The sequence below is a fragment of the Lepisma saccharinum genome, chromosome 4 (genome assembly GCF_977018435.1).
Source record: "Lepisma saccharinum chromosome 4, izLepSacc3.1, whole genome shotgun sequence".
Taxonomy (NCBI): domain Eukaryota; kingdom Metazoa; phylum Arthropoda; class Insecta; order Zygentoma; family Lepismatidae; genus Lepisma; species Lepisma saccharinum.
Window position 1 is genome coordinate 38,464,123 of NC_139232.1, and position 23,791 is coordinate 38,487,913.

Genomic DNA, 23,791 nt, shown 5'->3' on the forward strand with positions numbered 1-23,791 from the left:
TATGGCTAAAATGAGAAGTATAGACGGTGTCGGTAACCGCCTGGAATATTAAACATACAAACACTTTTGTATATAGCATTGAGACATATAAGAAACACTTTCAAGTTCAAGTTTTAACATTAGATCTTGCATAAAGATAGATATTGATTATTAATTGCCGTTGTGTACAGTGTCAATATATATTCTAAAAACTGTACTACTAAAATCCCCTTATTTGCATTAATTTTGTAATAAAAGTTCCTACTTTAAAAATAGTTAGGTTTATTTGTATGGTATTTGGTAGCAGAAGTTGACGGTTTTAGACCATAATTTTTCCAGTCAACTTTTTATAGTGTATATGAGGAAACAATTTAATAAATCTTGGGGTGTACTAACGAGCCCTTTATTTTGTAATAATGGTCAAGTGAAATTATTGTTATAAAATTTCTTATAACATCTTTATTAGATTGAATAATGACTTCCTTATACTTTCAGGTTTGTTGTGAGCTCAGCCAGCATCACCAACTTAATACCTTCATATGGTAAAAAGGTTCGGAGTGCCATATCCAAAGATCTACAAGGGAGGCTAATTTCTGTGAAGATAGATGCCACAACGAAGGGTAGCCGAACTTTTCTTGGTGTAAATGTTCAATATATCAACAGGGGTATGTTAGAACTTTGCACTCTTGCTGTGAAGGAGATGACTACAAGACATACGGGCAAAAATATAAAGACAGAACTTATGGATATCCTACAAGAATACAACATCCATGTGGAGAATGTACTAACCCTTACATCTGACACAGGAGCAAATATGCTTAAAGCTGCTGAATTACTTCAGGACGTCCAGGAAGTGGCTGCAGAAAACCTAATTGAAGAGTGGTTTCCATATTTTGAAATTGATTGTGGGGATTTCAGGCTTCAAAGTATTCGATGCGCAGCACATACCTTACAGCTCGCAGTTGATCACGCAATTAAGAATACACCTGGCTTGAAAGAGCTACTGGATGAGGTACGGACGGTGGCTCGTAACTTCAGAACACCAAGTATCCATAGAAGATTAAAGAAAAATTCTTTAACTCTTCCCGTACTTGATGTAGTTACTCGATGGAGTTCTACATATGATATGATGCAGTCCATACGTCGCTTGAAGGATTTCATCGTAGATTACGAGAATGAGAATGAGCAGGAGGGAAGCGACAAGGAGAATGAGGTTGGTAGGCGGAAAGAACTAGCCCTGACCAGTGAGCAGTGGGATGCTCTTGATAGTGCAATTGCTGCTCTCGAGCCAGCTAAAGTTGCCACCAAATGTCTTCAGGAAGAGAAAATGGTTTTGAGCGACATATATGGAATATGGCTTGAATGTAAGTTGAAAATTGCTTCACTTGATTCAGAGTTAGCTAAGAACCTAAAGGAGAATATGGAAGAAAGAGAAAATAGGCGCGTCAATAGAAAAGGCGAGGAGAAACTACCACCCCTTCTTCAGTACCCTGGATTTCTTGGAGCTATTTATTTAGATCCTAGGTATTTCTCAGTTCTCTCAACCGAGCAGCAGCAGTGCGCCAAAGAATACCTCGTGAAGGTGTGGGCTCGTCTGGAGGCATTAAAGTTACGAACGTACCCCAAAGAAATTTTACAGAGTTCAATTGATGGAAATCAAACAAACACCAATGATGAAAATGATGACAATGATGATGACGACGCAGTGTCGGAATATTTGAAAGCAAGAGATGCTGAGAGACTTGTTGAACCTAAGAACAACAGGATATTGTCTTTGTTGCAACAATATTATCATCAAACGAAACGGATGTGTAGAAAATGTAATGTACTGCAATACTGGGAGAGCCAACGTTATCTACAACCTGAGTTGACTGCCATGGCAACTGTCGTTCTGGCAATCCCTGGCACTCAGGTTAGTGTGGAACGTCTGTTTTCATCACTAAGATATGTTTTGTCACCATTAAGATATAATATGGCTCCAGACATGGTCGACGATGTGCTTGTTATACGTAATAATGCAGAGTACCTTAAGAAGTGTGAAATTGCCCCAGATGATTTGTTTCTGGCCATGTCAGAGAGTTCGTCCATTCTGTCAGCAGATGATTCCTGCTAAACTTCCCATATGGACAACATAAGTAGCATCTGTAATGTCTGAAAATGGTATTTCCAATATTAAACTATAGTTGTGTTTGAATACTATGTATTTGTGTAATTTATTTTTACTTCACATAACTCCGTTCGGGATTATTCCTTAATCTTAGATATAAGTTTATTTATGTTTGTGAAATGCACATGTGTACATACAAACCAATGCAATAAACCTATGTTATTTCTCTTCATGTGTGGCTCTTTATTTTGAAATGAACATGTGTTATTTTTAAAATATTTGAATGCGAATTTTAGTCAAAAAATATATATACATCATTCGAATAAACCCACCTGATGAAAGAATCTTAATTATTACTTCTGTGTCATCTTTAACATTCCAATATTACGTGTGTGTATGTGTGTGTGTGTGTGTGTGTACTGTGTGGAAATTTTAGTGAAAAACGCATGGTCCACCAGGTCTCAAACACACCATAGCATTAATCTACTAACTCATCTACCGAGAAGAGCTATAACTTTATATTTTTTTAAAAGATTTAAACCCTGGTAGAAGATTTAACGTCTTATTTAATTATTGACAGATATGAAAAGGTCGATTAGGGTAAGCTTCTTGGTACAAGTATGCAGCCTACCTTGCATTGCCTTTAGCCTTACCATATATGAAATCCATATGTACGTACCCCTCGTTAGTATAAGGCTGTTCCATTTTCACTACAGCAGCACAACTGACATTCCTCAGACAAGTGACAACTCTGTTAAGCTATCTGTCCTGTACAGGACGTATGATTTGTTCTTAACGTCCCATATCGGCAGTGTTCGGATTTAAACAAAGAAACCTCGGAGTGTGCAAAGAGACAGCCGTACGAAGTGGATCGTCAAGCCATACATGTGCAAATGTGGAATGCATGTGCAAGGGCAAACTCTAAGTTTATTCATTATTTTCTGTAATAAGTCTTCAATTAGCGTAAGCATCATGCTAACATATGCTTTATAAATGTGAAAGAAAGTGCTCGTTAAGCCGCCGGATAACGATCTCACTTAACATATCCCTTCTTCAATTTCATGTAATCATCAGCCTTCCTAATTACATAAAATAATCAGTCACGTGTTCTTGCAAGTGATTTACATATTCGCACTTCAAATAGTCGAAACTAGTGTCGTAAATTCATTGGAATAAATATCACCAGTAGTATAGAAAATTATTTATTTTTTGTTGTAACTCCAATAATTAACTTATAATAATGCTCACTTTGTGACACACAAGTAAGCACCAAATTTTTAACACGTCACAAAGCATTGAATTGTAACTTGAACTTCTCGATTGGAACGAGTAAAAGTGTGAGATTAGATGTAAAATATAAATGTCAATTTGTACATGTAGGGCTACTATTATCAATCAATGTAAAAGTGCTATAGTTGACGAAGTGCCGGGTTAGAGTCCCAGGTTTGACATAGGTGTTCTATGTGAGTGTCAATTCACATTCATGAATTTCATCTAATCATCACTCATCATCGTCGACGCGATTGTTAAAAGTTGCAGAAATGTATAATTAATTTCATTCATATTTAATTTTTAATAAATAAAGACTAAATAGACACTCAAAAGTATTTCCTTTTCAAGATGGCGTCCATCAACTTCCAGTTTTACAACAGCATATGCATTGTCCACGTTCGAATTACCAAGCTCAATAAACTAACCGAATTTCACTTCTTCATCTAAATAAAATGCATTTTTCATTATGCCCTCCATCGATTTCCGGTTTTATAATATCATATAAATTTTACAATGTTCTAATTATAATAAGCAATGACCAAAGGAAAAGAGGAATATTAAAGTAAAATTTTCCGATAACTTCCGATTTTCCATAATCATGTTGATTTCCAATGCAGTAATATCCATAATATCACCAAACCGAATTTCAGTTCTCTATCTGACGAAATAACATTTTTAAATATGGCATCCACCAACCTCAGGTTTTCAACAATCATGTTGATTTGACATGCTCTAATTTCCATAAGCTACCGTCAAACCGAATATCACTTCTCTATCTTAAAAAGTAACATTTTTCAATATGGCGTCCACCAACTTCCGGTTTTCCACAATCATGTTGATTTATCATGCTCTAATTCCCATAAATTACCATTAAACCGAATTTCACTCGTAAATCTTAAGAAATAACATTTTTCAATATAGCGTCCACCAACTTCCGGTTTTCCACAATCATGTTGATTTGTCATGCTCTAAATCCCATAAGTTACCACCAAACCGAGTTTCAATTCTCTATCTTAAAAAGTAACACTTTTCAATATGGCGTCCATCAACTTCCGGTTTTCCGGAATCATGTTGATTTGCCATACTCTAATTAGCATAAGCTACCGTCAAGCCGAATTTCACTCGTAAATCTTAAGAAATAACATGTTTCAATATGGCGTCCACCAACTTCCGGTTTTCCACAATCATGTTGATTTGCCATGCTTTAATTAGCATATGCTACCCTCAAACCGAGTTTCGCTTCTCTATCTTAAAAAGTAACACTTTTCAATATGGCGTCCATCAATTTCCGGTTTTCCACAATCATGTTGATTTGCCATGTTCTAATTACCATAAGCTACCACCAAGCCGAGTTTCACTTCTCTATCTTAAAAAGTAACACTTTTCAATATGGCGTCCATCAACTTCCGGTTTTCCACAATCATGTTGATTTTTCATGCTCGAATTAGCATAAGCTACCATCAAACCGAATTTCACTTCTCTATCTTAAGAAATAACATTTTTCAATATGGCGTCCATCAAATTTTTGGTTCTCCAAAATCATGTTGATTTGCCATACTCTAATTCCCATAAGCTACCATCAAGCCGAATTTCACTCGTAAATCTTAAGAAGTAACACTTTTCAATATGGCGTCCACCAACTTCCGGTTTTCCACAATCATGTTCAATTGTCATACTCTAATTAGCATATGCTACCCTCAAACCGAGTTTCACTTCTCTATCTTAAAAAGTAACATTTTTCAATATGGCGTCCATCAACTTCCGGTTTTCCACAATCATGTTGATTTTTCATGCTTGAATTAGCATAAGCTACCATCAAACCGAATTTCACTTCTCTATCTTAAGAAATAACATTTTTCAATATGGCGTCCATCAAATTTTTGGTTCTCCAGAATCATGTTGATTTGCCATACTCTAATTCCCATAAGCTACCATCAAGCCGAATTTCACTCGTAAATCTTAAGAAGTAACACTTTTCAATATGGCGTCCACCAACTTCCGGTTTTCCACAATCATGTTGATTTGTCATGCTCTAATTCCCATAAGTTACCATTAAACCGAATTTCACTCGTATATCTTAAGAAATAACATTTTTCAATATGGCGTCCACCAACTTCCGGTTTTCCACAATCATGTTGATTTGTCATGCTCTAATTCCCATAAGTTACCATTAAACCGAATTTCACTCGTATATCTTAAGAAATAACATTTTTCAATATGGCGTCCACCAACTTCCGGTTTTCCACAATCATGTTGATTTGTCATGCTCTAATTCCCATAAGTTACCATTAAACCGAATTTCACTCGTATATCTTAAGAAATAACATTTTTCAATATGGCGTCCACCAACTTCCGGTTTTCCACAATCATGTTGATTTGTCATGCTCTAATTCCCATAAGTTACCATTAAACCGAATTTCACTCGTATATCTTAAGAAATAACATTTTTCAATATGGCGTCCACCAACTTCCGGTTTTCCACAATCATGTTGATTTGTCATGCTCTAATTCCCATAAGTTACCATTAAACCGAATTTCACTCGTATATCTTAAGAAATAACATTTTTCAATATGGCGTCCACCAACTTCCGGTTTTCCACAATCATGTTGATTTGTCATGCTCTAATTCCCATAAGTTACCATTAAACCGAATTTCACTCGTATATCTTAAGAAATAACATTTTTCAATATGGCGTCCACCAACTTCCGGTTTTCCACAATCATGTTGATTTGTCATGCTCTAATTCCCATAAGTTACCATTAAACCGAATTTCACTCGTATATCTTAAGAAATAACATTTTTCAATATGGCGTCCACCAACTTCCGGTTTTCCACAATCATGTTGATTTGTCATGCTCTAATTCCCATAAGTTACCATTAAACCGAATTTCACTCGTATATCTTAAGAAATAACATTTTTCAATATGGCGTCCACCAACTTCCGGTTTTCCACAATCATGTTGATTTGTCATGCTCTAATTCCCATAAGTTACCATTAAACCGAATTTCACTCGTATATCTTAAGAAATAACATTTTTCAATATGGCGTCCATCAAATTTTTGGTTCTCCAGAATCATTTTGATTTGCCATACTCTAATTAGCATAAGCTACCGTCAAACCGAATTTCACTTCTCTATCTTAAGAAGTGACATTTTTCAATATGGCGTCTAATTTCCAGTTTTACGAAAATCATATTGATTGGCAATGCCAGATCAACCCGAATTTAAAATCTGTAACTTACATGGTAACATTTCTCAATATGGCGTACATTAACTTTCCCTTTTTTCCAGATGTATTAGTTGGTAATATTCTAATTACATAAATTATGATCATGTCGTACTTTCAATATCTTGCTTGAAAAGATTTTTTTTTAATATGTTGGCATCACCTTGCACCCTAATATTACGTGTATTGGTCATATAAAAGTAACATTATTAATAAATAACAAATCTCACGATTCCATATTAATATTTATATATATATTGCCTACAACCTCCAATAATATTAGTTATTATCGATTTTTCAAGAATTCAACAATGAAAGTTTTAAAATGAAGAGTTACGTGACATATATTTTCTGATCCATTAAATACCCATTTGATATGTTGAAAATAGGTTTTGTTACAATTGTACCCGATCCTAAAGTTTCAGGTATACCCGTCATGAATTTGTACCGGTATGATTCTAAGGAGAGGTACGTACCGTAACGGAACCGGCATTCAGATAAGGAACAAGTTCCATGCTTTCTGGTACGGGTATTTTAACGTTCCACTCTGTGTACCCAAAGCTGTCGTCCCCGAAGCACTCTCGGGTACGAACGGAACGGTATAGCAGAAGCGTTACTGTTCGCCTTACCAAGAGGTTCTGGTATTTTCCTTGGAACGGTCCACAGCACTTGGGCCGGTACGCGGTACCCGGTACGGAAATAACGCGGAACGGTGACAAATACCAATGAATTGCGTTACGTTACAGGTCCCTGCTTTCGAGAGCTAACGTCACTCTCATCTTCAGGGTAGAAGTTGTTACCATTGGTCGCCAGGAAAGCTTCAAGACTTACTTCTAGCTTCTAGATTGTCAGTAGAAAGGTAGTGCACTTCTCAGTTTCTTTGTCAGCATCATCTGTGTCGCAGCGGGACGAGCTGTAATCTTTAATGCCAAGTAAACAGTGTCTCTGATTTCACTGTTATTTAGCTCTAAAAGTATCCTGCAATGCTATTTTGCAGCAAAATATTTCCATTTGCATACTTAATCTCTAGTTTATTTTGACCATATCGAAAGACTTCATTTACTGTAGGGCAATAGAAGCAGTACTGTACAATAGCAATTGCACCACTGAAGCAGATCTTTCTTTGCATTTTAGAACTTTTGCTCTGGTAATAATCTTCATCTTATTATTATTATTAGTTTTATCGTGTTTTAACTTCTGTCCTTTCTCTTCTTTATATCTTCAGTAAAACAATATATTGGCCAACTAATGTAATTATCTCAACACTCTCAAAATTATTAATATATCTTTCTATGGATGGGATATATTATTTCATTCTCTATCATCAGAATTGGCAGATACAGGCATATTAGTTTATCCATAAAAATAGCCAATAATATTACCACCCAATATTTTTGGAAATAGTCTGCAATTTACTGCAAATTCCTGTCATTCTCTTACTTTTTTAAAATGGATATATAGTTATAATTCATTGGTACAGCTAATCGCTCAGGAGATGATCCCCAATGGAAGTGGAGTGATGCAGTGACAGGTGACTCCGCTATTAGGTTTGGGGGAGTGCACATGAGTAAGAAACACATGTGGGCTCGCTGTTAATGTAGCGACACAAGTCATTTAAGGTTACCAGACATCCTCTTTTACCCAGACAAAACCTCTTTTTCAGGTCCTAAAAATTGTCTGGGTGGGTTTTTCAGGAAAATTTGGAAATATCCTCTTTTCTGGGATATAGACGCTGCTTAACTTCAAGATTAGCAACAAAATGTTATTTGTAAATAATTGTTAATATTGTTTCAGTTTTCCATTTCAAAGTAAAGAAATACAATACTCTCAGTTGCAAGCACAAAGGCAAGACATTTTTCTTCCAACAAAGAAAAATTGTTGAACTTTTGCATCTCTTCTGTTGTCGCCGCTAGCTGTGTGAGGTGTTGATTTCAAAGCTTTGCGACATCTACCAGGGCTCGTGGTGAGCAGCAAGTTTCTAACAAGAGGTAAGAATATGCAATATGCATCTTCAATACAAAAGTATTCTGGACACTGAAAAGAAAAGCAGCAACCCCATCTTCCCTCATTTGGGGATCTTCTTGTGAGCTGACTGCTGTACTTTGGTTTGTAAAGTAAATGTCTAAATGTACAGTTTCTTTTTGTAAGGCAAAACACATTTCAATCACCCAGTTATGTGCATTATTTAAGGAGGTGAATGATCCATTGAGATTCTTCATGGAACATTGGCAATTTCATATCTCAACATTGGAATATTGATTATCAGTACTTTGGTGAATTTTATGTCAGCAGATATATCGTATTGATCCATCTTTACCTCTTTGTCATAATTCTTCACTGATGTACATATTGTTCATATTTTATTTGGCCAGCACCAACTCTAAAAGGATCCATAATTTTTTATTTCAATCCATTACTACGTATTAAATTTTCACATACTTTCAGTGAATGAAGTCTACATCATAGAAATAATTGAATGTAAGTTGTGAGAATAGTAATTACTATACACTTGTATGTGCTGTTGGATTATGGATTTATCATACCAGTCACATGCTGTAATTGTAAAGCAATAATTACATGTTGTATATAACTGAAGACTTCATTATTTCCACCGACATAAGATAACTTTTTTCCTGTTGGCTAAGGTGAAAAAAAATGACTATTTTACAGGCACCTACAAGACGTTCTACGAGTGCTGATAAGGTGATCAGCATTAGAGATTAGCTTGAAATTTTTAAATTAACGTTCATTTTTCTAAATATTCCTGCTTTCTTGACAGAAGGACTTACTCTCAAAGACGTCAGCATCAAGCAGCAAGGAAGATTCAGCAGTTCATGAGGCAGTCCAAGAATAAGTAAGTGATAGTTTATGTATATGTAGTTTAAATATTCCAGTTAATAAGAGGGATAATGTATCATTGTTTCATAATTTCCATGCAATATCTGTTACATTGTATAATATTAAATTGTAATCCTCTTTGTTGATAATGTAAAAATAATGGCCAAAAGGCAAAAAATGGCATTTTGGAGCTTGATGGAAATTTGTTAACGATTGTTGCTTCTATATAGTTGTGGAGATTCAACTTGATTCACATTTTTCTTAAAATTTGTAGATTATTAGAACAGATAATAATCCTGCTAAATGAAACATAAGTCATTACTTATATGTGGTTTATAAATCCTTTACTCATTCCAAAATTCCTGACCCTGTGCTAGATCATTTTTCAGTGTTCAAAAACCACTTGGGATAAAAACGACTGTACCTGCATTATTGCTATCAAGTGTATTGCATTAAAGACGCACATGTCATGCTGTTGCTGTCATGCAACTGAGCCTGCTTTACCGATGCCTACCTGTTTCCTCCTATTGGCAACTTCATTTCTTCCCCTCTCTACTTCTTACATCATCAGGCAAATAAAACTCATTGTTGTAGTTGAAACTGATGGGAAAAGCTGGAAATTTTATAAGGGGATTGATAATGTGTTTCTTTCTTGAATCAGTCCATTTCTCTCTAATATCACCATCATATCTATTCATCCTTTGTGCTCTGTTCTTACAAATTAATTTTGCGACGAGCACTTTTCTTTCTAAATCTTTTCTTGTGCAGATATAATATTCTCCAATTGAATGATTCGTAGATATCACATGATCACTCAGACCAATTTAGGTTTTTCATCTTTGATGTCTCTTTCATGTTCACATGAGTTACATTTAATTTTACACATGCCTGGATAATAATTTAAGTCCTTGTTTTCCATATGTTCATTTGTTACATTATGTTATAATTATGAAATTTTCTCATAATTTTTCCCAATATATGCTCTATTGTAAAGCTCGCTGATATATTTTTATTTGTTCCATTTGTCTTCATATCCAAATCGGGTTTTTTATTAGCTACACTTTTTTTCTCTACTTTCAATACATGTTTCATAACCTTATCTTTTGAATATCCATTCTTTTTCTGCTTTATCGATTATCCATTTTATATCGTTATTTTAACTTTCTGGGTCATTGCATAATTTCTTGGCCTTCCATATGAAGTTAAACCACAAATTGTTTTTTATTTATTCTAGAATATCATTGTGTGCAGATTCTTTGGGTATATAGGTTTCTGTAACACTCCAGTTTCAAATTTGTTGTCAAAAATTCTTAATTCAAGGTCCAAGTAATTTAACATGCCATTAGCTGTTTTTTCTTCCATAACTATAATTCTAGTTTGACCTTGATTTAATTTTGGGAAAACCTGGTCTTTGGTCCATTTATTTTTATAAATAAAAAGCATATCATCTACATACCTCCTATACAGAATTACATTGTTACATAAAATTCCTAGGGCCTCCTTTTCAATATAGTGGACAAATATACCCATTTTTAAACACTTTTTATTCTGTTTTATCCTTTAATTTGGACAGTCCTGAGCAAGGATCTGACAGTGGGTCCAAAACATCAGAATTAGTGAAATACTTATAAACCACATGCAAGTAGTGACTTATGCTTTGTTTACTATTTGCAAGCTGTGGTTATGCGAACCAGTAAGATATTATTACAGGGTGGCGACAGACCTGGAAAACCAGGAAAAGTCAGGGAATTTGAGGGGTCAAGAAAAGTCAGGGAAATGTCAGGGAAGTTTGTCTTGATTGACTTTATTTATTTATTTATTTTATTTTAATGGTTGTTATGAAGCTCTGCATGGGAACAGGAAATCTTGTTGCAAAGTTTGAGCCTCAAATTTTAGGCCCGTTTTATGCACAACACAACCACGGCACCAGAACAGCGTGGTACAGCATTTGTCGGATGAACATTTTAGGCTCCCTTGATACATACGATTTTTGTCGAATAGCGCCACCCCACAAAATGTCTCACTGCAACATGTGACAGAAATTGCATACATGACACTCTTATGGAATTGATTTTTGTTAGATGTCTTCGAACTGCAACATCCAACAAAAATCGCATGTATAAATAGAGCTTTAGACTGCAAATATGCTGCTGGAATTTTATTTCGCTTGTGGCTCACTTAACTTTATTTAATGTATAGGTAGCAATGCGTAGGAAGGTTTTCTTTCATCATCCTGGCGTAATACTGGTGTTGCACAAGTTAACATACGTTTACAATGACATTGCACTATTCTTAGATATCAAGAAGAATCCAACAAAACAGAATATATATTGAATAATATCATGAAATAGTGAAACATAAACCTGCATTGGTAAACGTAATAAAAATTTGGCAAGTGCCTGCCCCCAACCTCAACAACATTCGTATTGCAATGAAATTGACGCTCCCCTCTGTTCTGCCTGTTTAAACTCGTGAGAGATGGCATTAATCTGTCACTGAATGAAGTTAATGTCCAATATTATGAAATAAAATACTATAATAATAAATACGTAAATATTTTGATATCATAATTACTCGAGTCATTCAATACTAAAAGCATATCACTTTCTTCAATAATTGACGTTTCTCTGCCAGCTTTACAAAATTTTCACTTTTCATCTACTGATTTATACGAGGGGCACCCAGAAAGTAAGTTCCAATTAGTAGGGATCTTGATTTTTTGCGAACGCGAAAGCTGCCAAAAATGTTAATTGCTGCGAAGTAGTGTTTATGAATGTGCAGTGATGCTCCCAACCTCTGATTTTCTGCAACATTCATATTGCATGTTATACATGGAATAATTCCAACAGCAACATTAAATCATGTATTTCCCACGATTTTTTCAACTTCTATCAAAACAATTTGCATCACAGAGCAAAGTGGCAGAGTTCTTACAGGAGATCGAGTGCATATGTACCGTCATACGGCAGCCGCATTTTCAATATTTGTAGCGCAAGAAGTGTTTTGAATTACCGAGTGTTAACACCATTAATCCTTGTTTCCACGATATGAAAAACTCAATATGCTGACCAAGACAGAAAATTTATTTTAGTTTAACACATAAACATAAACATGTTTTAAAATAAAATATAAACTAAACGTAACCAACCTTCTAGCAAGGTCTTCTTCAGACTCTGAACCCAGTACAAAATTACAGAGTCTGAAGAAGACCTTGCTAGAAGGTTGAAACATTACATTTAGTTTATGTTTTAAAATAAAATAAATTTTCTGCCTTGGTCAGCATATTGAGTTTTTCTTACCAAGTGCTGCAGTTTTGGCAAAGACCGAGTACTCACCTATCGCCACAGGGAAGTCATAACATCGGCATTTGTCGAGCGAGAAATATTGAAGCTCGGTCATTAGGGCATCTGACTACCATCTGACTACTATGCGAGAGACCCGGGTTCAATCCCCAGCGGGAGAGAACCAGGATCTTTTCCACCTGTTCAAGCTGTTCCGGCGCACCACACCCAGCATTGTATCAACTGGGTACCTGGAGGAAAAACTGGGGGTAAAGTTGACCAGGGGGTGTGGTGCTGATCACACCATCCCCACCTTTGGCCGTGATCAAGAATGTGTGGAGCCATAACTCCATACCCCCTATACACCTTAATGGCGTGGTGCAAAGCACTTTCTCGAAAATCTGTTCCAACATATCAATCTGTCACGAAAATAGATAGACCATGTAACCTACAATTTATAATAATAGTTTAAAAGCACAATGGAAGTATGAAGTATAACTTTTGGTATATTTGGCAGAAAAATGTTCTAAAATAAAAACGCGAATTTTGGGAAACATAACACTAAAAAGTAAAAAAAGATGATGCCAATTTTTGTTGCCATAATATATCGGTATCTGTCAGTGAGATTGATTGGTTTAAAATTTTTGGGTGCGTTGCCACTTATGGTCATTTTGCACCCTTCAGTATATACGGGGAAAATTCCCTTATCTAAAACCCTTACCTTTAAATTAAAATAGGGGTATGGAAAATAACTTTCCCAAATAAATTTCCAAGGTATCAAACTCTCACGAAGAGGTGTGGGGCCATGTGACTTATAATTTGAAACAATAGTTTGAAAAAAAAATCCATGAAGGTATAAATTTCAGGTATTTGCCAGAAAATGCGCTAAAATGAAAATGTGAATTTTGGGGAAAATAACTTTGAATAGTAAAAAATAAAAATTAAAAATTAAAAAATACACCAATTTGAAAAAAAAATTAAGGTCCTTACCAATTAGGCATAAATAAAACAAAAATATCAGTAGTAATTTATTGCACTAGTAACAGTGACTCCTAACCTAATTTTTTGCATATTCACCACCGTTGTTCTGGCATTTGTCGTAGCATGGCAGTAAATTTTGTTTGTTTTGTAGCTGTCAAATCCTTGTCCTGCCAGAAACCTCTTCACTTCAGCTGAACAAAGAGATGAAAGACATGCAAGGTCAGGGCTACACAGGGAGTAGTCCCATGGGCCTCTCCCATGGCGCAGTGGTAGCGTCATTGACTTGTAAGCAAGGGGTCCCGGGTTCGATACCCGGTGGAGGCACAAGTGGTTCGGATCCCACTTTAAACTGTAGGTCCAGTCCCGATTAGCCTTACTGTGCATAAAGTGGACTTAAAACAGCAACTCAAACCAAGGGAGTGGTCCAAGATCTCTCACTTGAAGTGATGCAAGGAGCCCATGTGTACTCAGCTGTATGGGGTCGTGCACATTCGATTGGCCTTCCGTGAATTGTCTGCACCATCGTCTGACCATACTATCGCTCACACCGTCCGGTCTGTACACCTCACACAATTGCTGGTGGCTCTATGCCAGGATCTGAGCGGGTGCAAAAATCTGATTACTACACGTACCTCGCAGTCGGTGGGAAACTGTATGAGAGCTGCCATCTTTAACATAGAACTGTCCTAAAACTGCTGCACTGCATTTGAATCAGATTACAGCCACATGCCACTTCTTCCTGCCCGCATGTATGTGTTGCTCTCCGGCCACTAGTGCCACGTACAGGAACCATTGGACCTTTTTTCTAAACGCCCCTCATATATGAACTTTCAGAAGCTTTATCAACAGAGTGTTCCTGTTTTAATATTTGATTAGCTAAATCAGACACCTATAGAAAGCAATTCTATAAATTTCTTGCGTTAAATTTCTAATACCTATGTACCCTTTTCGTCAGCAATAATGGTATAACTGCATGTTGTCAATTTCACAGTACTTCACTTGGTTATACTGTACTGAAGGAGAAATTCCATTGATATGGAAATATGACACTTTCTTTTGTACAATTCAGTTGTTTCATTTATGTGCAAGGGTTAAGTTCTTTGCTTTACAGAGAAAAGAGAAGTAGGTTTATGCATCAAAAAATGAGTCTGCACTCATGGTTCTTGCAAGCAGAGGGTTCTAAGCCTCAGTGGAAATATCAACATATAATACCGAGAATGGCTAAGGAGATTGATAAATTACAAAATTTATTTCTTCATCAGTCACTCTTCACTCTAATCCCATTTAGTCGTAACTTTAAAAATAATCAAATATTTTATTTAAAACTGACTGTGTATGATAAAATCCCATAATTCCTCCCTAGCTTGTGAATTGTAATAATTTTCCAAATTCACTATTTTGCAGTTTGAATTCAAACTATAGAGAATAGAGAAATTAAGTCAATTTCTTGGAAGATAATGTTGGTGCTTAACACAATACATACCTGGATCTGCATGACTTTATAATTTCCATTTGCAAAAACATTGATTTAGTTTAGTTTTGTAATTGTCAGGGAAAAAATGTAAATTTTGTCCTGGAAAACCTGGAAAAGTCAGGGAATTTCATTTCTGCTTGTTTGTAGCCACCCTGTATTAGAAATAATCCTCTGTTAGATCATGAAAAACATTCCAGAAGTGCTATTAACCCCCCCCCCCCTCACACACCCACACATATACACAAAAAGAAAGACAAATATACCATAAAAATCATCACACTTGCCTTATCAGCAGCTTCAAAATGCAAACATTTTTAATGCAAATTATGCCAACAATGATCTAAAGTGAAGTTCCATTTCAAATTACACTCATTGACAAAAAAAGTTAAGCACCCAGAAGGAAAGGTTCAATTTAGACGTCATTTCATACACATGAGTAACATCGATGAGCATGTAAATGATTTTTAGAGTTGCAATGATATGTAACGTCTGGAACGTCCACCAGAGTGCATTAGTTGTGCCACTCAGTTGCGTTACCAGGCCTGATAGCATTCATAAGGTACGTGCGAAGCGTCAGACAGTCAGTAAACACCGTGAGGGAAGGTCATCAACATAGAGAATGCCTGGTAGACGCATAAGACAGCATTACCAGCACTTGGCGGAGTTCGAAAAGGTCGTCATTGTGAGTCTGCATGAGGCTGGTTGGTCTAATCGTGCAATCGCCAGGCATGTTGGACATTCAGATGTCACGGTAGCCAGATGTTGGCAACAATGGGTAAGTGAGGGCATCTACACACGTAAAGGTTCTGGTCGACCAAGTCTTACCACACCAAGGGAGGATCGTAGCATTGTGCTTCAAGCATTATGCAACCCCATTATATCTGCATCTGCTATCCGAACACACGTACAGGACTCGCTACAACACTCCGTGTCATCCCGCACCATTGGCCGTTGACTGGCAGCAGCCAGACTATGGGTTCTGGCAGACTATGCGGAGTCTGCCATTGACACCAGAGCACAAGAGCCTGCAAGATCCCCTCATCTGTCCCTGATAGAACATGTGTGGAATCAGCTCAGACGTCAACTCCGACCCAGTGCCTATCTGCAGGATATCGAGGGCCAGTTACGACAGCTGTAACAACTTGCCTCAGGAGAGAATACGGCAACTCGTACGACTCTATTCCGAACCAATTCGCCAAATGTATCGAGGCCCGAGGGGGTGCAACATCCTACTGACATGGGGCGAAGAGTATGCCCGTTACTGCACACTGCGTTGTCCATTTGATCTGATTTTTTAATCATTTCAATACAGTCACATAACCTGTCAAGATGTGCAGTTTCATTTCGTTTCCGCCACTCCTTCTAGGTGCTTCATTTTTTTTTATCAATGACTGTGTTTCATAAACCATAACTTAACACCACGTGCCATTATTTCACTAAGTAGTTGAAGTCCAATTTTGGCTATGTTTCACTCAAGTTTTTGCCACATCATGTGGCTTCTTCAGGAGTTAAGTCAAGAATAGTCAAAGTTTAAAAACATGGGATTGCATTGCAAACTTCATTGTCTTTTACCTTCACTTTTAACCTTTTTAACCTAACTTAGCTTCTCATGTTTTAAACTTTAATTATTCTTGTCTTAACTTCTGAAGAAGCCACATGACATGGCAAAATCTTGAGTGAAAAGTAATTACATGAAATGTAGTACATGCTTAACAAAATGTTTAAAACAAATCATATTTACAGTTGTGGGTACATATAAGGGATGGTCATAAATTTCGTATTATCATCAATAGCAAAGAGATATAGCCCAAGAATTTTATAATTTCTGAAAGGGTGTGTCTTTCAAGTGGCCAGGTAAGCCAAACTTTCTCTGCTGTAGTACCTCTGGACACCACTAGAGCAACAAATCCACCGTGATGCCACTCATGCAGAAAGAATAGCTTTATCTTTTGTGCTGTGATTCGTTTTCTGCACTTGAAAAAAAAAAAGCACCAAGGATATTCATGCTGAGTTGGTTGAAGTGTATGGGGACAATGTGCCAGTATGCGACACAGTGGTGTAGTGGGTTAGATGCTTTACGTGCGGACAAACAAGTCATGAAAAATAAACTCTGAAGTGGCAAGTCATTGGTCAATGGGGACCATGCATTTTGGTGAAAGTGGAGACTGTACTGCTCGAAGACCAGCATATCACTATCCATGATAATCATGGGTCCATTGGTAACTTTATCCACAATTCTTTGCATATGACAACAGTTGCCACCCATTACTCTTGTTCATGCAGAAACAGCAGACAGAACTCAGTGAGAGAAATATTGATGCAATACTGGACCGACATGGGTGAATTCTTTGAAATGCTCATCACCATGGATGAATGCTGGCTGTACCACTATGACCCACAAATGACACAATGGAAACGCACATTCACAGCCACTAGAAAAAAAAATGTAACCATCATATGGGAAAGTGGTGCTCACTGTTTTCTGGGTCTGCCATGGTGTTCTCATGACTGATTATGCCCACATAGGCCAAACCATCACTGAGAAATGTTATCGTAATATCCTCACCAAGTTACAAGGGGTTATCAAAGAGAAGTGTTGTAGAAAGCTGAAGAATGGGGCCCGGCTCCTTGCATACAATGCACATGTCCATTTTGTTCATGAGTCAGCGACACTTGCTGACATTTTGGGCCATGAACTTCTACCTCACCCACCTTACTTGCCTGACCCATTGACTCCTTCTTTTCTCGTCTGGAGACCACACTTCATAGTTGGTGTTTCTGGAGTAACGAGCACACAATTTCTGAGGTGAAGCACTTACTCAGCACCCAAATTGCTGACCTCTACAAACAGTGGTCCATTGCTGCAAGAAGTATGTCACCTTAAGTGGTGCATAAGTATGTGGAGAATTATTAACGCTTATACCTGTGGCTCTCTGCCTTCTTGGTAATAATATGAACTTTATGACTGCCTCTCAGATATCTTACTAAGTTGTTAAAAAAGTGTTTTTTTTTTTTTTCATTTCTTTTGTCAGAGAAGTTTGTATCAGATTTATATTGTCAGATTTTTCCATTGCGTAATTTTCAACTGCAAACCTGTGTTTGGTGTAACTGCTTAAAAACTTATCTTTCAATCCATGAAACTGTTGTAATTTAATATTTTCTTATGCATGCATAGCTCTTGGGATATTTGTCCTGGAAATGCGGTAGGTAGCAATAAATAAGTGTTCTATTCTGTATTTAGTTACAAATATGTGTTTCATTGTTTGTTGCTCAGGAAAGAAAAAGTTGGAAGTACATTAGCTGTTACAATACAACTGAAATGAAATATCTCTGGCCATTGCCATTTCTGTGCATTAATAATATTTCAGTAGTACTATCTAGTTCCAATTTTTTCCATTCCCAAAGACAATCTTGCATGCTTGAATGTGATTAAGCTGTGTTAAATTTGTTGATACAAGTTGCTTTCCTTCTGTTGCTTCTATTTCTTCCATAGATGTAGTCATATGTTTTTAAAGTGTTAATTTGTTACATTTTATCTGTACTAGAAACATATCAGAAGCTGTTATAGTCAAAACAAAAAAAAATGATTTTTTTTATTTTAATGATGCTGAAACAGTAGAGTGAATCAGAGTTCCATAAATTACATGTAATTCATTGGTTTAATACTTATATCTTGTGTAAATATCAACTGCCTGCTTTCATATCTGTTTTTTGAAGTTCTCTAACACACAGTTTCTACCTTCATAACATAAAAAGATTTTCCCCAAACCTCCATTGTTCCTTAATTGAAATAATTGATTATAGCAGCTGAAAGTGACTGAAAGATATTATGGATTATACAAATTAGTAATAAGCAGGGATGGGATAAATATGGACTAAAAACTGGCAAAATATGGACTGACACATGCGTAAAATGACCCAAAATGATGCAAAGAAGACTTCTTCATTGTGATTTCCTCATTTGTGTGATTTCAAATAAAATAAACAATTTATTTAATTTTCCATTGCATTAATGTTTAAAAATGACAAGCCACAGAAAACAAACTTAACCTAATCGAATAGCTTGTTTCAAATTTATGCATTTAACAAAAGAGTGATTTGAATAAGAAGTACTTTTACATGGTTTTCATTAACTGACAGTGTGTCAAGCAATTTATCAAAACATTCTTAATAGAATATACTTCTTGATAAAGTCATTCTTTTTATTAATTTTTAAAAACTTTTAACACAACCATTTCTAAAATGATTAATTAATTATGGATTGATACTTACATTATTCAGACACACAAATGTTCCAGTAGAAACCTTCAATTATTGCCTCGCTCGATAGGCGATAGTTGGCTGCCTTTGTTGTACATTTACAAACGATGACAGCTTCCGCAACAATAACAAGTACATATACTGCGACCAGACGATAAGCTGCATGGCTCTTTCTTTTGCTATAAGCGTGTCACCCATCAAAGCTTGGACATTTTAACAATGAAAACAATTGAAGAGGTTTTCTCAGGTAATCAGCCAGGTGATTTCCGGATAGGCTTCTGAGCTTTTGATAGCTAACATCACTCTCATCTTCAGCGATTGAAGTCTGAGATTGAAGATGAGAGTGACGTTAGCTATCGAAAGCTCGGAAGCCTATCCGGAAATCACCTGGCTGATTGCCCGAGAAAACCTCTTCAATATTCGCCACCAGGAAAGCTTCAAGAATTATTAAAGAAAACAATATTCATTTTACTAAACGGCAAACATGACAGCTTCCATTTTACAATTCCTACAAGAACATGTACCAGAGTCAAGAGTTGAAATTCTTATGGACCCACATAATTTATTTCTTTTGAACAATTCCAAAATGATGAAATATGAACAATATGTGAAATAAACCTGTTAAAGTATGTAAAATTAAGTATGTTTTCCTTAAATATGTAAGAGTATGTATTTAAGGTAGAAATGTGGAAAAATATTGACAATAAAATTCGTCTTAAATCACTTCAAACATTACTATTCGTAAAGATATTAAAAAGATTCAGTGGTAATTCGCCAAACTAAAAGTATGTAATTACATACAAATGTTAGCCCTGGTAGCTAGGTAGCTGAATGTACTTCTAATCAGGGGCCCGAAGATCAATATTGGCCCCTGCCCCCAGAATTCCCTCAGCATGTCTTTATTATTTTCCAAGAGAGTTTTGTTAGTATACATAATCTTTGCTTTAACCTTTTGCCGCCCAAGGACTTTTTCTCAAGTAAGCCTCTATTGCCCGAGCCGATTTTGAGTAAAATGCAGAGTTTCAATTAAATGAGTGTAGATCGGAGGCTAATTGCCCTAGAGAGATGAGTGATATACCGTTGTACGCGGAATGAACCAGAGATTCAGACTATATGAAATTTTTGAAAATTCGGCGTATATGTGGCGGGGGGAGGGGGCTAACTCTCAAAATTCCAAAATTTCGGAAAAAAAATTTGGTTCCCCCACCCTCCCCCCAAGAAAAAAAGTACATGACAGTGTCGACATGCACATGGAAATGATCGCTGACATGTAAGGAACACAAAAATATTTGCATTATTATCATATGACCAATGTAACTTGAGTTGTACCCCCAAAAGGAATGGTCAGCATGCCACTGATTCAAGCTTCAAAATGCAGCGGTACCTTGAAATGACTATAGCTCTGAAACTAAATGCCCTAGAGGTATGAAAGATATACCGTTGTACACAGAATGAATCACAGATTCAGACGATATATAATTTATGCACATTCGGCGTACATATGGAGGGGGAAAGGGGGAAATCCCCTCAAAAATACTTTTCTTAAAAAAATGGTGTTTACCCCCGCCCCGAAAAAAATGTCAAAATCTACAAAATGCAAAATTTATGCAAATTTGTTGTATATATGGAGGGGGAAGGGAGAAAACCCCCAAGAATTATTTTTAAAAAATTGTCACTTCACCCAAAAAATGTCCTCGCACTTGGGCACAAAACGACACCTATGCACAACATTCATGGACGAAAAGCTAGAGCATAGTGACAAATGAGCGCCAATTCTTGCAGCTGCTTGAAATTCTATTTTTAGACAATGCAGGGTAACCCCTGTTGCCACTTGTGCTAAAAAAAGAAAACAAAGGTTTCCTTCAGCGCGCTTCGAAATTCCATCCTCACAACGCAGATTCAACAACCAGTCTTCCCCCTCCCCCCCTGCTTGCGCCCTCAGGGAAAACTTTCATTTTGACATCGGATACTGATAAACAAGCTTCCTTCGAATGCACTGAGCAAGAGGGAGTGAAAAGCATTGCTTTAGAACAACAAAGCCGGTCTTCCTTTGTCGGCAAAAAATTGACCTTGAAAAGAGACGCAAAAGAGAAGTCCCTTTCCCTGCATTTCCCCCTCCATTTTCATGAAGACAAAAAAAAATGCAAAAAACCATTTCTGTTAAATACATGTGTTAGTAACAATATAAAAAAATAAAATCGAAATTCTAGCCTAAAATAGAAAAGTTATAACGTAAAAACTACGACCTTGACACAGCATCTCGATCGAGACGCTTTGTGTCCTGAGGGTTACTTTTGGTTATCTCATTCAAGACGCTTGGGCACCAAAAGGTTAAGTGTTATATCTTTTTTGTCTGCTATTATAATAATAAGTTAAATAATTTTGTTGAAACTGGTAGTATAAAGAGAATTACACAATTTTTTTTTAGACGTCACGTATATAGTTAATGAATAGTAATGTGAACACTTTCTAGTAACACACAGTTATGAACACATTGCCACTTTTATGTATAAACATTTTGCTACATGAGTGTATCATTATAGATTGCAGAGAGAACGTGCTTTGGCAGCAGAAAGAGAGAGGCAGGTGGTCCCGTCAGTATCCCAGGTGGATGTCCCGCAAAGGTTGCACTCTCGGGACAATACGGCCTGCATCGACCTAAATAAAATGAGGTAAGCATGATAATGAAATGCAGCTCATGGTGCATGGTTCATGTATACCTCTCTACATTGGATAATGGTAAACTATTTTTTTTTTTTTTTTTACTTGGAATGGCATTGCATGAAAATTTAGTTGCATTTGTAGAGAATAAAATGTAGTTCCCACTTCAGTATTTTCGTTAAATCACCTTTAAAAAATCTGAATTGTTAAAAGGTGATTTTCTGATATCTTGTGTTCCTAAAATTCAAATTAATTTGTATCAGAAGCTAATTTAGTTTGCAGAAGAGAATGTTTTCTACTATAACTTAGAATTATTTATAATAAATGATGAATAGCTGTCTTGTTGGTTAGTGTCATTTAGGCTTTTTTTTTATTTGTTTCACTTGTGGTGTCGTGCATGGGTAAATAGTATCTTTTTTTTTTTTACTTATGCATTAACATACACTATATAGCCAAAATTCATCGGACACCCACTGCTGTTAATTCCAAAGAGACCAACCAGATAACTAATAAGATGTCAGACCTCCCTTTGCTTTTATTACAGCATTTACTCTTCAGACTAAGTTCTGATATATTGCTGGTGGAATTTTTTCCCATTCATCCTGTAGCCTCGTGAACAGTTCATGGGTGGTTTTCGGTCTAGTAGGTCTGGTATGCAATTGATGCTCCAGTTCATCCCAAAGATGTTCTATGGGGTTCCAGTCGGGGCTTTGGGCAGGCCAGTTAATCACATCCACCTGATTGTCCTCAAACCATGATGAAATGGACCCTGCTTTATGATCAGGGGCATTATTATGCTGATAGAGAAAAAGGTCCATTCCAAACTGTTGCCACAGTGTGGGCATCGTTATTGTCTACAATGTCCTTATAAAGACCACTGTTCATGTTGCCATTGACCAAAACTAAAAGCCCAAGCCCAAACCAGGAAATCAGTGCCAGACCATGACACTACCGCCATGTTCACTTGGGTTAATGAAACTGAGAGAGAAACATGACATTTTTTGTACAACTTTTCTATTCGTACACTTAATACTCATAATATAAAAGAAAAAGTATACAGAGCAAATTGACTGACAGTTCTAATACTTCGATGCGTATCCTTTGGCTTTAATTACTGCTTGACACCTGTTCTTCATAGAATTAACCAGTTTCCGACATGTTTCAGAGCTTATTTTATTCCACTCGGCTTGCAGAACAGTTTTCAACTCTTGTTTGGTCTTGACGCCTGCTTTATGGACTCGCCTCTTCAAAATTGCCCATAAATGCTCAATGGGATTTAAGTCTGGACTTTGAGCTGGTGCTTGTAGTAGTTTGGGCACATTCCATATTAGACAATTCATGTGACTTTTGGCTACATAGTGTATTGGTAACTGTAGGCATGTAATGGTTGCATCATTACTGAATAATAGTCCCTTCAATAGTAAAAAACATGAATGCAATGAAAATATGATTATCCTGGAGCAGAAACACAGCAAAATAAAATTTCAATTTTGTAAAAATCTTTTATTGCATAAATAAAAATTTTGGAGAAAAAGATATACAGTATGTAACATTCTTATTCGTACACATGGATTTTCAAAGAAAATGCTTTAATATCTGAAAGGAAATACACTCTTTTGAAATTGTTTCTTTACAATTCAATAACTAATATCATTAGGAACATAAAATCTTACCCAAATTCTGTATAACCAATGACAATAATAAATTTAAT

The 23,791-nt window shown here is 36.3% G+C and overlaps 1 protein-coding gene across 13 annotated transcripts in view; it reads left to right on the top strand.

The window, feature by feature from the left end:
* Camta (Calmodulin-binding transcription activator) overlaps positions 1–23,791 on the top strand; it is an 816,835-nt gene that overhangs the window by 772,222 nt on the left and 20,822 nt on the right. For 10 of the 13 annotated variants that reach the window (XM_083120430.1, XM_083120424.1, XM_083120434.1 and 7 more), the window contains 2 exons: positions 9,365–9,439; positions 21,963–22,091. In XM_083120430.1, the coding sequence (XP_082976556.1) occupies positions 9,365–9,439; positions 21,963–22,091 (204 nt within the window). Of the gene's footprint in view, positions 1–9,364; positions 9,440–18,334; positions 18,363–21,962; positions 22,092–23,791 lie in introns of all 13 variants that reach the window. The other 3 variants (XR_014441594.1, XM_083120432.1, XM_083120433.1) reach the window with 2 other exon arrangements.